The sequence below is a fragment of the Budorcas taxicolor genome, chromosome 18, assembly GCF_023091745.1.
Source record: "Budorcas taxicolor isolate Tak-1 chromosome 18, Takin1.1, whole genome shotgun sequence".
NCBI classification, from domain to species: domain Eukaryota; kingdom Metazoa; phylum Chordata; class Mammalia; order Artiodactyla; family Bovidae; genus Budorcas; species Budorcas taxicolor.
Genome location: NC_068927.1, coordinates 17789960 through 17806042, shown reverse-complemented (window position 1 = coordinate 17806042; position 16083 = coordinate 17789960). Strand labels below are relative to the sequence as shown.

The 16083-nt window shown below is 36.6% G+C and overlaps 1 protein-coding gene across 3 annotated transcripts in view; it reads right to left on the bottom strand.

Annotated features, from left to right (window-relative positions):
- PHKB (phosphorylase kinase regulatory subunit beta) overlaps positions 1-16083 on the bottom strand; it is a 234514-nt gene that overhangs the window by 21629 nt on the left and 196802 nt on the right. For 2 of the 3 annotated variants that reach the window (XM_052656554.1, XM_052656555.1), the window contains exons 24-26: positions 15665-15722; positions 14434-14524; positions 10385-10587 (exon numbers count right to left, since the gene is read on the bottom strand). In XM_052656554.1, the coding sequence (XP_052512514.1) occupies positions 10385-10587; positions 14434-14524; positions 15665-15722 (352 nt within the window). Of the gene's footprint in view, positions 1-10384; positions 10588-13413; positions 13505-14433; positions 14525-15664; positions 15723-16083 lie in introns of all 3 variants that reach the window. The other variant, XM_052656553.1, reaches the window with a different exon arrangement.

Below are 16083 nucleotides of genomic sequence, written 5' to 3'. Positions count from 1 at the left end.
AATGTATTCTTTTTAACAGCTGAGTAATATTCCATTGTGTATATGTACCACAGCTTTCTTATCCATTCATCTGCAGATGGACATCTAGGTTGCTTTCATGTCCTGGCTATTATAAACAGTGCTGCGATGAACATTGGAGTACATGTGTCTCTTTCAGTTCCGGTTTCCTCAGTGTGTATGCCCAGCAGTGGGATTGCTGGGACATATGGCAATTCTATTTCCAGTTTTTTAAGGAATTGCCACACAGTTCTCCATAGTAGCTGTACTAGTTTCCATTCCCACAACAGTGTAAGGGGGTTCCTTTTTCTCTGCACCCTCTCCAGCATTGTTTGTAGACTTTTTGATAGCAGCCATTCTGACTGGCATGAGATGGTACCTCTGTGGTTTTGATTTGCATTTCTCTGATAATGAGTGATGTTGAGCATCTTTTCATGTGTTTGTTAGCCATCTGTATGTCTTCTTGGAGAAATGTCTGTTTCGTTCTTTGGCCCATTTTTTGATCGGGTCATTTATTTTTCTGGAATTGAGCTGCAGGAGTTGCTTGTATATTTTTGAGATTAATTCTTTGTCAGTTGCTTCATTTGCTATTATTTTCTCCTATTCTGAAGGCTGTCTTTTCACCTTGCTTATAGTTTCCTTTGTTGTGCAAAAGTTTTTAAGTTTAATTAGGTCCCATTTGTTTATTTTCACTTTTATTTCCATTACTCTGGGAGGTGAGTCATAGAGGATCCTGCTATGATTTACGTCAGAGAATGTTGTGCCTATGTTTTCTTCTAGGAGTTTTAAAGTTTCTGGTTTTACATTTAGATCTTTAATCAATTTTGAGTTTATTTTTGTGTATGGTGTTAGAAATTATTCTAGTTTCATTCTTTTACAAGTGGTTGACCAGTTTTCCCAGCATCACTTGTTTAATAGATTATCTTTTCTCCATTGTATGTTCTTGTCTCCTTTGTCAAAGATAAGGTGTTCATAGGTGCATGGATTTATCTCTGGGCTTTCTATTTTGTTCCATTGATCTATGTTTCTGTCTTTGTGCCAGTACCATACTGTCTTGATGACTGTTGCTTTGTAGTATAGCCTGAAGTCAGGCAGGTTGATTCCTCCAGTCCCATTCTTCTCTCTCAAGATTGCTTTTGCTATTCGAGGGGTTTTGTATTTCCATACAAATTGTGAAATTATTTGTTCTAGTTCTCTGAAAAATACTGTTGGTAGTTTGATAGGAATTGCATTGAATCTATAGATTGCTTTGGGTAGTATACTCATTTTCACTATATTGATTCTTCCGATCCATGAACATGGTATATTTCTCCATCTATTTGTGTCATATTTGCTTTCTTTCATCAGTGTTTTACAGTTTTCTATATATAGGTCCTTTGTTTCTTTAGGTAGATTTATTTCTAAGCATTTTATTCTTTTCGTTGCAATGGTGAATGGAATTGTTTTCTTAATTTGTTTTCTCATTGTTAGTGTATAGGAATGCAAGGGATTTCTGTGTGTTAATTTTATATCCTGCAACTTTACTATATTCATTGATTAGCTCTAGTACTTTTCTGGTGGAGTCTTTAGGGTTTTCTATGTAGAGGATCATGTCATCTTCAAACAGTGAGAGTTTCTTTTCCAATCTGGATTCCTTTTCTTTCTTTTTCTGCTCTGATTGCTGTGGCTAAAACTTCCAAAACTATGTTGAATAGTAGTGGTGAGAGTGGGTATCCTTGTCTTGTTCCTGACTTTAGGGGAGATGCTTTCAATTTTTCACCATTGAGGATAATGTTTTCTGTGGTTTATCATATATGGCTTTTATTACGTTGAGGTATGTTCCTTCTATTCCTGCTTTCTGGAGGGTTTTTATCATAAATGGATGTTGAATTTTGTCAAAGGCTTTCTCTGCATCTATTGAGATAATCATATGGTTTTTATCTTTCAATTTGTTAATGTGGTGTATCACATTGATCGATTTGTGAATACTGAAGAATCCTTGCATCCCTGGGATAAAGCTCACTTGGTTATGATGTAAGATCTTTTTAATATGTTGTTGGATTCTGTTTGCTAGAATTTTGTTAAGGATTTTTGCATCTATGTTTATCAGTGACACTGGCCTGTAGTTTTCTTTTTTTGTGGCATCTTTGTCAGGTTTTGGTATTAGGGTGATGGTGGCCTCATAGAATGAGCTTGGAAGTTTACCTTCCTCTGCAATTTTCTGGAAGAGTTTGAGTAGGATAGGTGTTAGCTCTTCTCTAAATTTTTGGTAGAATTCTGTTGTAAAGCCATTTGTTCCTGGGCTTTTGTTTGCTGGAAGATTTCTGATTGACAAATATTCTTATTTTTTATGCCCATTCAGCCTAGTGAATATTGACATTTCAGGAAGAACATGTGTTAAAGCTGACTGAAGCTATCAATCTCTTTAATCATCAGTTCAGTCGCTCAGTTGTGTCCTACTTTTTGTGACCCCATGGAAGCAGCACTTCCCTGTCCATCACCAATTCCCAGAGCTTTAATCATACTCAACATTTAAATGATAGAAACAACCAGTAAAAAGTCACATTTAAATGAGTCTGAAATGCTTTAATTAATTTATAAGGAAGTGAAAAAAAAAGAATGTTTTGTATAAATCTCTTCTCTTCTTTCTTTTAAAATCATGCTACAAATGGGTGACTTAAAATAAGAGTAACAAATCCAACAATTGATAAAAAATTTGACACTCAAAGACTCTATAAATGAATAATTTTTCATCAATTTTAAGCAAGTTAAAACATTTCAGGAATTAATTCAAGGTAAATTTTTTAAAGACACATAAACAGAGTATGTGCTTGCTGAGACAAGTATATTAACATGCCCAGAAGCCATTCACTTAAGGAGCTGAGGTCTGAGTGAAATTTATTAAGAATAAAGAGCAATAAAAATATACTAAAAAGATACAAAAATATCTTTTTTTCTTTTCAGAGAGGCACTATCACAAGCTCCACAGACAGGATAACTGCAGTTCTCTGAGGTTGTTAAGATACCCCTTGAGTAGAGACAGGGTTCCAAAACCTCTCCATTAATATGGTGGAGGAGCAATGTGGGTAGGCACAGGAGGATCTGTGAGTGTCTACCATGTGTTTCATGAAGTCCTACCAGGTGATGGAGGGGCGATACCATCTCAGATGGCAGTCAAGAATCCAGAAGGAATTCTGCATCATGGTTTCTATATGAAATGCTTGGGGATCATTCCACTGGGCCTTGAATGAGAATGGAAAAGGATACTTCTAGGGTGGATGTTTCTTGTGGGAGCAGGTCTTTGAAAACCTAGAACTGGAAGATGAGTATGTATGTGTTTGTTGGTGGGGGTGGGTGGGGCATGGGATCCTCCTCCTTGGGATCTGTGGCATGCAAAAAGAAATCCCCAAAGATACTTGTTCTCTAAATGCCACAAGACAGAGGATCTCAAATTACCAAATGTCAGACCAATACTGTCTAAGTTTTATCCTTTGCAAAAGACCTTCACATTCCTTGCCTAGAACCCCCATAATCTAATGAGGAAGCCAAAGCAGGGACAGCCTCCCTATTTTATAGACATGAAAGCTGGAAGAGGGATAGGGAAGCATGAACTCTGGAGTCATTCACCCTAGGTTCAAATTCTGGTTTTTGGTCTTACAACCAAGGGCAAGTTACTTAACTTTGTTGAATTTTTATAGCATCTTAATATATCTCTGGCACTGCACAAGGGGATAACTTAGAATCAGTTTCAAATCATCCCCATTTTCTTGGTCTCATGAATAAAGGAGGCAAAATCTTATTTTTTACGGTTGTTAACTTGGAACTGTTTGGCCTCCTTAGTGTCCCTTGTACTGTGTAATGCTGAACAGTACTGATCCTAGGCTGACTAATGACAAAAACCATCAGGAGCTACTACATGAATACTTGAATATAAAACAGGTCATAGTTGAAGTCAAGTAGAAGGGACTATATGGTCAAGGTTTTAGGAAAAACAACAACACGGTAAGGCCTATTTCCAAGAGAAGAGCAATAGTATATGCAAGTGAAAACATGCACAATACTTAAGAACGAAGAACAAGAACTTAGAAGTAAGGCAGTATGGGTATAAATCCCAGTTCTTTCACTTATTGATTTGTAAATAAATTACTCCTTATTAAAAAAAAATTAGACTTATCCCGAACTGACAATGTCCCAGTGTTTACAGCTGACCCTATGAGTCCACCACATGGGGGAAACACACAGAGTATTTTGGGCAGGGACACTCTTAATACCTACAATGGATATATAATGCCACAACTGATTCCAGGATGAGTTTCAGGACAGTAAATAAAGCTGTCTGGCAAATTTCTTCATGAAGCTTTTTTCTATCATGAGATACTAAGTCACACGCTTTGTTCTGACATTTTTATTTTGGGAGAAAGTTTAAGGAAAAAAGAATATTTCTCACAGAAGACACTGAACATATAGAACAGAAGATACAAAAATAGGAAGAAAACTATTTTTAGAATAAACTAAACATACTTCATTTCCATGCAGAGAATGAAGCTTCAGGTCAGATTTGAATTCAAGAAAGAAAATTATGTTGGATTTTTGAGAGAACATAAATCAGCCTAAAATGCTGAATAGACAGTAAAGGGAAAACCACTAGAGGCTGAAAAATATAGCATTGTAAGATACTGGGGAACAGTTAACTTTCACTCTGAACCTTTGCTTAAGTCACAGCAAGGATGACTACTGCTTAAAGAGTCTCCTGAATAGAACATTTATTACAAAGAAGGTGTTTTGGAAGAGTTGTAACCTATACTCCTAAGTCAGCCTCAGAGAAATGCCTTAACCTGTGATAACAGAGTACTTTTAATGATTGTATGGATATGAAGAATCACACGTCATCTAGAGACAACTCACAAGAAGACCCATTTCTGCATCCCCCCATGTAGTCAAAACCTGAAGTGGAAAATTTTAGAGCTAACAGAGACTGAACAATTGGGACAAAATTCACAGTTCTTATAACTGATTTTGAATACATCCTATTAGTAATATTTTAAAGGAACTATTTTATGGGGTAAAAAGGCAGGCTAAATTCTATGCAGAATGAGTTTACTTCTCAATCAAAAGGAAAAGGAGATAAAGAATAGGAAGCTCATCTGAAATATACTTTAATTGGAATTAGGCAAATAGTTTGAAAACTAATAACCTCAACTAAAATAATTTAAATAAAACTGAACACAACTTACAAAGTAGAAATCTCTCACAGAGAGTAACCAACAGTGATTTTATGTATATTTTTCCACACAGACACACACACACACACACACATATATATATACACAAAAATTTGATAAAAAATGGAAAAAATTAGCAACTTTTTTTCACTTAATTTATCTTCAGTTCAGTTCAGTTCAGTTCAGTTGCTCAGTCGTGTCTGACTCTTTGCAATCCCATGAATCACAGCACGCCAGGCCTCCCTGTCCATCACCAACTCCCAGAGTTCACTCAAACTCACATCCATTGAGTCGGTGATGCCATCCAGCCATCTCATCCTCTGTTGTCCCCTTTTCCTCTTGCCCCCAATCCTTCCCAGCATCAGAGTCTTTTCCAATGAGTCAACTCTTTGCATGAGGTGGCCAAAGTACTGGAGTTTCAGCTTTAGCATCATTCCTTCCAAAGAACACCCGGGGCTGATCTCCTTCAGAATGGACTGGTTGGATCTCCTTGCAGTCCAAGGGACTCTCAAGAGTCTTCTCCAACACCACAGTTCCAAAGCATCAATTCTTTGGCATTTAGCCTTCTTCACAGTCCAACTCTCACATCCATACATGACCACTGGGAAAACCATAGCCTTGACTAGACGGACCTTTGTTGGCAAAGTAATGTCTCTGCTTTTCAATATGCTATCTAGGTTGGTCATCTTGGATACTTATAAATGCCATCACTTCATGGCAAACAGAAGGGGAAAAAGTAGAGGCAGTGACAGATTTTTTTTCTTGGGTTCCAAGATCACTGTGGATGATGACTACAGCCATGAAATTAGAAGATGCTTGCTTCTTGGAAGGAAACCTATGACAAACCTAGACAGTGTGTTAAAAATCAAAGACATCACTTTGCCAACAAAGGTCCATATAGTCCGAGCTACGGTTTATCCAGTAGTCATGTACAAATGTGAGAGCTGGACCATAAAGAAGGCTTAGAACTGAAGAATTGATGCTTTTGAATTGTGGGTGCTGGAGAAGACGCTTGAGAGTCCCTTGGACTGCAAAGAGATCAAACAAGTCAATCCTAAAAGAAATCAACCATGAATATTCACTGGAAGGACTGATGCTGAAGCTTCAATACTTTGGCTACCAGATGTGAAGAGCCAACTCATTTGAAAAGACCCTGCTGTTGGGAAATACTGAAGGCAAAGGAAGAGGGTGGCAGAGGATAAGATGGTTACATGGCATCAATGACTCAATGAACATGAACTTGAGCAACTCTGGAAGACAGAGGACAGGGAAGCCTGGCATGCTGCAGTCCAGGCATGGGGTCACAAAGTGTCAGATACAACTTAGTGATTGAACAATAACAACAATTTATAAGTGCCAGTGTATTAACCTTATCTTGTTACTTGTAATGGTGGCAAAACATTTTATTATATGGCTAACAACTTATTTGAACTATTTCTTACTGATGGATAGCTGTGTTATTCTCAGTGTTTGACTACTTCAAACAAGGCTGAAATGAAGACTGCTCTTAAGTATGTCTAAATTTCAAAAATGAGAATTATTGATCAAAGAGGCATGCAGATAACTCCCAAAAAGCAACTAGTTTTTAATGAAATTTTTTGAAGGAAAAAAATGGGTGATCATTTTACATAAAGTGCTTCATACTCACATCCAAAATTAAAACTAAGAAATGAAAGGGTATCAACTTAGCAATAAAGAAGAAATAAAAAAAGTAAGAACAAAAAAGCATGGTAACTAGAAAACAAAATAAAATGGCAAGAATAATCAAAATAGAAATGAAATGGCAAAAATATGACATATATTTCTATTACAAGATAGTCTCAGATTAGATTAAAAGTAAATAGAGCATTGATGTTAAATATATGACATACCTAATCAAAATGAAAAAAGAACACTGAAGGTAAACAAATGGAAAACTATACCAAGTTAATAACAATAAAAAACAGTAATATTAAAAATGTTAGTAACATTAAACAAAAGGAATTCATGTTATATTTTATACATTGTAATGGGATCATGGTTATGCTTTTTAAAAGTCTCTATGTCTTAGAGATACATACTGAAGTATTTACAGATTAAATGATATGATGGAATCAGAGGAGACTGTGGATGAGATGAATAGTAGGGAGGTATGAGTGAAATAAAATTGGCTATATGATGATATTGTTGAAGCTCAGTAATAGTATGGGCTTTATTACACTATTTTCTATGCTTTTGTAGATGTTTGAAATTAAAAATAACTTTTAAAAAATAATTCAATTAGAAAATAAATAACACAAGCAAAATTATATCATTAAAACTACAAGGTAACATGAACAAAAACAAAGCATTAAAATATAGAAAGCAAAACTGATAAAAATGCAAGGGGAAATTGACAAATTCATAATCAGGAGAACATCTTATAATTTATTAGCAATTGAAGGTCAAGTAGGACAGAAATAGTAAAGATATTGATTTAATCACAAAATTAGCACCCTGTATTCCCACTTATTCACACTCACATGTATTTGTGCCTGACAGAGACTCACTATTGTTCTTTTCAATGAGCCTATGAACATAGCAGGGCATGTATCTTTTTGAATTATACCTTTGTTTGGGTATATGCCCAGGGGTGGGATTGCTAGGTCATACGGTATTAATAATTCTATTTTCAGTTTTCACAGGAACCTCTATACTGCTTTCCATAGTGGCTGTACCAACTTACATTCCCACCAACAGTGTAGGAAGGTTCCTTTTCCCCACCCCTTCTCCACCATTTGTTATTTGTAAGACTTTTTAATGATGGCCATTCTGACCAATGTGAGGTGGTACCTCATTGTTGTTTTGATTTGCATTTCTCTAATAATTTGTGATGTTGAGCATCTTTTCATGCATCTGCTGGTCATCTGTATGTCTTCTTTGGAGAAATGTCTATTATGGTCTTCTTATTTTTCAATTAGATTTTTTTATTTTATGAACTGTTTGTACATTTTGGAGACTAAGCCCTAATTTGTCCCATCATTTGCAAATATTTTCTCCCATTATATAGGCTGTATTTTTTTTTTTTTAATGGCTTCTTCTGTTGTGCAAAGGAAGTTTGATTAGGACCCATTTATTTTTGTTTTTATTTCTACTGTCTTGGGAGATTGACTTTAGAAAACATTGGTACAATTTATGTCAGAGAATGTTTTTCCCTATGTTCTCTTCTAGGAGTTTTGTGGTATCATGTCTTATGTTTAAGTCTTTAAGCCATTTTGAATTTACTTTTGTGCATGGTGTGAGGGTGTGTTCTAACCTCACTGATTTACATGCAGGTGTCCAACTTTCCTAGCACCACTTGCTGAAGCGACTGTCTTTTCCCTATTTTATATTCTTGCCTCCTTTTTGAAGATGAGTTGACTGTAGGTGTATGGGTTTATTTCTGGGTTCTCTATTCCACTGCCAGTTTTTGTATTAATACGATATTGTTTTGATTGTTGTAGCTTTGTAGTATTGTTTGAAGTCTGAGGGAGGTATGTGTTTTTTTTTCCTCAGGATCACTCTAGAAATTCTGCATTTTTTATAGTTCCATATAAACTTTTGTATCATTTGTTCTAGTTCTGTGAAAAATGTCATGGATAATTAGATAAGGAATAGCATTAAATCTGTAGATTGCTTTGGATCTGTAGATTGCTTTGGGCAATATTGCCATTTTAACAATATTAGTTCTTCTAATCCAAGAGCATGGGATATCCTTCCATTTCTTTGAGTCCTCTTTTATCACCTTTATTAATGTTTTGTCATTCTCAGTGTATAAAACTTTTATCTTCTTGGTCAGGTTTATTCCTAGGTATTTTATTTATTTATTTTTGGGGGAGGTGCAATTTTAAAAGGTTTTTTTTTTTTTTTTTTTTTTTAACATTTCCTGATATTTCATTGTTAGTATAAATGAATGCAATCAATTCCTGAATGTTAATCTTGTATCCTGCTACTTGGCTGAATTCATTTATTAGACCTAGTAATTTTTGCGGAGTTCTTGTGTACGTGTGTTTGTCACTCAGTCGTGTCTGACTCTTTGTGACCTCAAGGATTGTAGCTCACAGGTTCCTCTGTCCATGAAATTCCCCAGGCAAGAATACTGGAATGGGTAGCCATTCCCTTCTCCAGGAGATTTTGTTGGCTCAGGGATTGAACCTGGGTTTTCCACACTGCAAGTGGATTCTTTACCATCTGAGCCACAAGGGAAGCCCTTTGAGTCCTTAGGGTTTTCTATATAAAGTAACATGTCTGCATAGAGTGACAATTTTACCTCTTTTCTTCCAATTTGGATACCTTTTATTTCTTTTTCTTATCTGATTGCTGTGGCTAGGATACATATTCATTTCAAATATTTGAGGAACAATCTCCAAATTGGCCATATACTAGGTTACTCTATATGCTCACACTTCATTTTTTATAATTAGAATATATTTATGTGATATTTGTACAAAATATGTTTTAAAAAATGAAAAGAAGCACTTATATGCAGTTGTGGTAGGCCTTTTGAATATATTACCTTGTTTGATCTCACATAAAACAGTGAAAGTTGGAGGGAGGTTCAGCCAACTGACCCCAGACTACTGAGATGATGAGCAGAGTTCAGCAGTTGCACTCAGTTCTCCTAGATGCCAGAGCCTGGTCACATACCTTACTGTGCTGCCTCACACAATGCCTGATGAAGCACATTCAAGATTACCAGAGCCTTACTCTCAATTTCTCCAAAGAGAACACTTATGATTTTAAGGACTAAAAATCAGATTTTGGTAGGAAACAGATACAGAAGAATATTCTTAAAAGGACCAAATTTTTACCTAAGTGTGTCTTTTTGACATCTAGCTTTACTAAAACATCATTTTACTCTTAAGGCTTATTCACTTTATAGGAATTTTTACAAGGATTGTACATAGTGGGGGGTTTTGTTTATTATTATTTTTTAACATGATACAACTGTTCAAACTTTCTTGTGTTTGATTTTATCAGAGAACAGAGTTACTTCACTATTTCTCATATGGGAGTCAAATAAACAGGCCACTAGTATTTATTTCTTCATATCACCAGATGTTTTCTCTATGACTTAGGGGAAGAAACACTTTCCTAAATACCCACCAGATCTGAGGCAGCACTTCACTCAGAGAGACTGAGGACAACCTGAACAATTCTCTTTATGCAAATACAAAGTATTTACTCACCCAATTCGTATTTTCAGCATGCCACTGAATAATTCTGGGTTATTGGAGATGATCCAGCCAATATGGATGACCAGTTCTTGCTGAATTACTGCCTCCCTCTCATCATGGGTATTACACTTGTAATAGATGATGTTCTTAATCACTCCCGGAGACAAAGGATTAGAGATAACTTCTTCTTCATGCCCAAAGGCACCCAGAGTTACCTACAGATGGCAGAATTTTATTGTAAAAATTTCCTAGCTACTAATAGTTTGAAAAAAAAAAATCAAGGCTCAGGATGACTGGCAGGCTGAAATTACTCTATGCAAGCTAGGGAATTAGGTAGAATAACTGCTCCTGCTATTTATTAAAATGGCCTTCAAAGCATGACTCCCATTGGAGTTCATGATGGTTCAGTCTCGTCTAAAATACAAGGGCAGGTGAGGGTCCCAGCTAGGGGAATGAAGGTGAGTGGATAAAAGCAGGGAAGGAATATAAATAACTATTATGATAAAATTATTCTGAATGACTTCAGGACTGGAAACTCCTCAGAGAAAACAGTTTTACTTTAGTGCATAGTCTATACAATTTAGCATCTGAGAGTATGTTCTTCACTTCTTTTACAGTTTCTCATGTGGAAGTTTTTGCTCTTTAACAATACTGTAACTTTTTCAAAGGTAGGTACAAGGACATAGTTGTAGTGAAGACGCACTTTTCCTGGCACACAGTCAGGTACCCAGTGAGTGCTGAAATACTTTTGGATGTATCTCTGGCCTGTGGAGGGGAATAAATAAGGCTGCCCACAAGCCAGAAAAATGAGAAAGCACAGAGGAAATGGCAAAGAAAATTCAAAGCCAAAAGTGCTGTTGAGGCTGGGCAAGAGGAATAAATACTCTGCTCCCCCTCTCTCCTCTTGTCTTAGTACTCTGCCACCCAAAAGAGTCTGCATGCAGAAGAGTCTGCATCCCCTCCTTCCTCATTTCCTCTCTCTTCCTTGTACAGGGCATAATTATAAGAGGCAGGAAAAAGAAGAGGATATCAAAGAGTACTTGTGTCTTCTGACATCAGAGGAGAAAGCAGAATAGAGGTCTTCTGCCCAAATTTTGTGATGGACTAAAAACTGAGAATTGCTAGTTTATTGCAACACAAGTGGTACCAACCAGTTAGTCCAAGTGCGATTACTTTTATTAAAATGTCAGCTTGTAAAGAAAAAAACAAACAGAAGGTAAGTACATCATTGCCTCTGGAAGCAATGATGACTAAACCACTATTTCATTCCAGAGAGCTTGAGGTGATCTGAAAGTGCAGAAGTAGAAGTGTAGAAGCAGTATTACTTCAGTTCTCAGGGTGGCATTTCATAAATAAGCAAATGCAAACTTGGAATGCTCCATTTTCATTTCCTCTTTTAAACAGGTTAAGATGCAGTCAGTGAATAGACTCCATACACCTGAAACAGGGCTGTCAGCCTTCCAGGTACCCAACTTTGTAACTGACTACTTCCCTGGGAGATGTGCAGGTCTGGTGGACAATCGTCCAGTCACAGCCTCAGGATAGGTTCCAAGGTGCTAGGATTTTGATCTGGGGAACAGAGTCTCAGGATCTTAGGCAGCAATCGCCCTCTAGATAGTGCACAGAATGGACATGACCAACTGTACCCTACCTAACCCCTCTCCAACTGCCAGATGCCAGTGACCTCAGAGCTCTCCAAAACCTCATTCATTCATATGTCACAGAATTAACTATATTTTCAGATATACTACAGGGGCCTAAAATCCAAGGAAAAATAGCTTCCCAAAGCCTGTTGAGTTTCTTTAAGAGGTGGCTCAGTCCAAGGCAAAAATATAGAACTCTGTGGCTAGATCTGAGGACTGCAACGAGAAAAGGCATCTGATAACTTACTACCTGTCCCTGGTCTATTTACCTGATAAAGAAGGATGAAAATTCTTTTAGTAATTTGGAAAACAGAAAAATAACATATATGAAGAGATTTAAATTTTTTCTCAGGAATTTTATTAGTACAATAATTTTTAGCTATTAAATACTACAGAATAGGATCACTTATTCTTTCAACATTTTAAAACTTTGATGTCAAGATGAAATAATTTCAATTTTAATGAACTAAGAGCCCTGAGATATGAACAATGGGTTGATTCCATCAAAGAGGGTTACAGTTTTTTGCATTATTAAAGCTTATTACATCCCTAGGTTAACTGTCAGGAAGACATGATAAAGCACACATATTCCCAAAGAAGAGATAGAAAGCACACAGCTTTTCATTCCAATCAAATGATGATTCAGCCAAGTAATTAGAGCTTACAGAAAAGCAAAAAATGAGCAGCCATATCCTACTCCACATACCCACATGCACAGGCTCAATTCAATCTACATTCACCAAGTGCCTCTACAAGGCCATGGTGAGCACAAAGGGACGGTGCTGGACAAGACATAGGCCCTGACTTCCAGGGCTTCATGGTCTACCCTGTGAGAGACACACATTCAAATGAACCGGGATCCAGGGCAGATTGTGAGAAGTGTAACAGGCCTATTTTGAGAACCCAGAGGAGAAAGGGACTGCTAATGGTTTTCTGTGAGGAAGAGCTGGCAAGAGTTGGCCCTGCTGGGAGGGGAGAACCTGGAAGGAGAGGGGCCCAGAGGGTTAAGAATCTGGGGAGCCAATGCATTTCTAATGGGGAGAAGAGTTCTGGTGAAGTAAAAGGAGAATGTGCCCTTCACTACTCCCTATCGTTGCCCCACCTATCCTAAGCCTGTCTGCAATGCTTTAGTAGGTGTCATACCATTTTCTTTGTCAGTATTTTCACTGATCTCGAGTTAACACAGGAGCTTAAAATTAAATCTCTAAGGTGCTGCACAGATGTGCTTCTTTAAGACTAGATTTTGCTTGGGGAAGGAGCCTTCTGTAGAAATGCCTGAGCCATTGCAAATGTGGTTGTGAGAGGCCTGAGATGCTGAGGCTTGCCAGACTTAAAAGCCAGGGTCCTACCCAGAAATCTCTGTGACTGTGACCGAGAGTCTGAAAATCAGCTACTTACCTGTTTGCCCTGCACTAAAACATTAGTAATGGATGGGGCCAGGCTGTCCACTAGTTTACTTAAAAGACTTGCTGCATGGCGCACCACCGACCTGGGGGCAAAGAAGAGAGCACGCCAGAGGTTGACAAATCTAAATGAATGAATGAATGGGCCCTGAATGGGGGGAATTAAAAAATCTGTACAGTTAGGTCCTCACTTAATAATATGGATGAAACACTGACCCCAAGACACTGGACCTAACAGCTGAAGTCTTCCAGACTGTAGGACTATCCAGAATTAGGGAGGGATAGCTTCACCCTCACCTCTGCCACCAGCATTATTCCTGCCATTAACAACTTAAAAAGAAAGAAAAGGAAGCCTAACTGTCCCTTTGTCAGGGAGCGGTGTAGGAGGAGGAATTGATTATTCTGATTTTGTATTAAAAAATTTATTATTAAGACTGTCATGGGTACATGACACTATTCCTATAACCGCTGTAAATCAAGTTTCCTTTGGTGCCTAGTAACCAAATCCCTGGATTAGGGAATTCACTTAGTACTCAATTTTAGGAAGTGATACAATGAGATACCAGCGTTGTTTTTTTTCCTTGCCAGAATGTTGAAGGAAGTAATTCACACTACTATTTTAACATTTCTGAAAAAGTCTTAGACTGTAAGGAGAACGGATTTTTAAGCACAGCACATGCAATACATAAAACATTTTCCCCCCATCAAAAGTAAAAATCCATGTGGAACTTTCAGATGGAGAAAATAAAATAAAAATGTAGGTTTAAAGGTGTTTCCTTGTATTTCAGGATATCCATGGAAGTTGACCTATAAAAAACACGTTGCTTAATCTCAACATAGATGAACTAGTAGAAAATTCAGTCATATCTGATAAAGTTAGTGAAACAAACACTTCCTACTTTTAGAGAAGCTTTCACCCACACACTATAAGACCAAAAGACATATTTAACCCTGAGAATGCAAATAAGCCCACACGTTTCAAGCAGCTGGAGTTTTGACAATCTGTGCATGTTACCTGTTTCCCATGTACCAGAAAAGTAGTAATGTGTGGGGCTATAGAGGAAGAAAATTTCTGCGTAAATGCAGCCCCGTAGCGTACCGCCAACCTGGGTGTGTCAGTGGAAAGCCATAAAAGGGAAAATACAGTAAATAAAACTTCCAGGAGTTTGTTCTTTTAAACATAACAGTCAGGACTCTAAATGTTTGCTAATGATTTATCTAAAATACAAGTATTAAACATAAAGTAAAAGTAGGTTTGCTTAACCGAAGATTATAGACCAGATTTGAAATTTACTGACTAAAAAGCAACATCTATTTGTTTGCATGCCTTACTGTGCTGAGAATTTACAGCGAAAATCTGAGACTTAACCACAGGGTTATTACATAATTTCTTCTTGAGTGGAATAGTATATTTACTATAAATTAGAGTTGAAATACTGCTAAGAGATGTTTTGTCTAATCCTTTTATTTTAGAGATTAGAAAACTGAGGTTCATTGAAGTTAAGGGAGCTTCTTATGACATGACACTTTCTTGAGATTTCTTTTTTCAAAATTAGATAATAATGGGTTATTAAAAAAATATATGTATATTTATATACTATTAATTTCCAAAATGTTAGATTCTGCTAGTAAAACTGTTAGAATTGCTTCAAAGATGCAGAGGGCATGCATTTAGGCATACCTAACCCACTGTGAATGTAAACAATCTTACCTCAACTTACCTAAGTTTTCCTCAGTCTCTGGGAAGAGACTACCTCTGCAGGACATATCAGTTACTTTTTATGCAGTAACTACAATCATTAGGATTCATTAAACTTAAGCCATGAGAGAACTATCTTGTAAGTATATTATACTTTGCTTGTGTTTAAACGAAACACTGGTCTCTTCATGACCCTCTATAACAACAAGTTTTCAAAATACAAATTGGAACCTAAAGCACCTTGCTGGGACAGAGGAGGTGCAGGATAGGAAAAAGTCATTAGAACATTATGCCAGTGCATCCTCTCCAGGTTCTATTCCTACAGATGTCTTTACTCCCAGACATGCTTTTAATATCTTGGGAGAGTCAAGATAAAATGCAATGTAGGCAGATCCTTAGAAAGTAGGTACTCACAGTACTGCAACCTTGGAACTTAAAAGGAAATATTAGAATGACTAGCCACCTTTAACACTGGTCCATTATCTTTAGGATACTGAATATGATAACACAATTAAAAAAACATAATGACAAGGACGCTAATACGAACCAAAGTTTTTTGCTGCCAGCTCTTCTATAGACTCTCTCAATGTGATCAGAAACAGTACCTAGACATTGGATAATAGAGTCTTTGTTGAAAAAAGCTTTAGTTAAATGCATAACATTTATTCTCCTTAAAAAACCTGACATAATTAAATATGTAACCCAAATATATAGTGTGAATGTCCCCAGCCCTTGTTACAATGTAGTTTGAGTATATGATTTTGATAAATATTTTATTTCTTGAAATTCATTATTTTCTTAATATATAATCAATATAGTTAACAAATAAAAATGTTATTTTAATTTACTACAAAAAATAAAAAAACAGAGTATGGCAAACTGAACAAAATACTGTAGACTCTGAATATATATAACTCTTCATTTATTTGTTCAAAAAAATGTTGTGATGATTCTGTATATGATCAG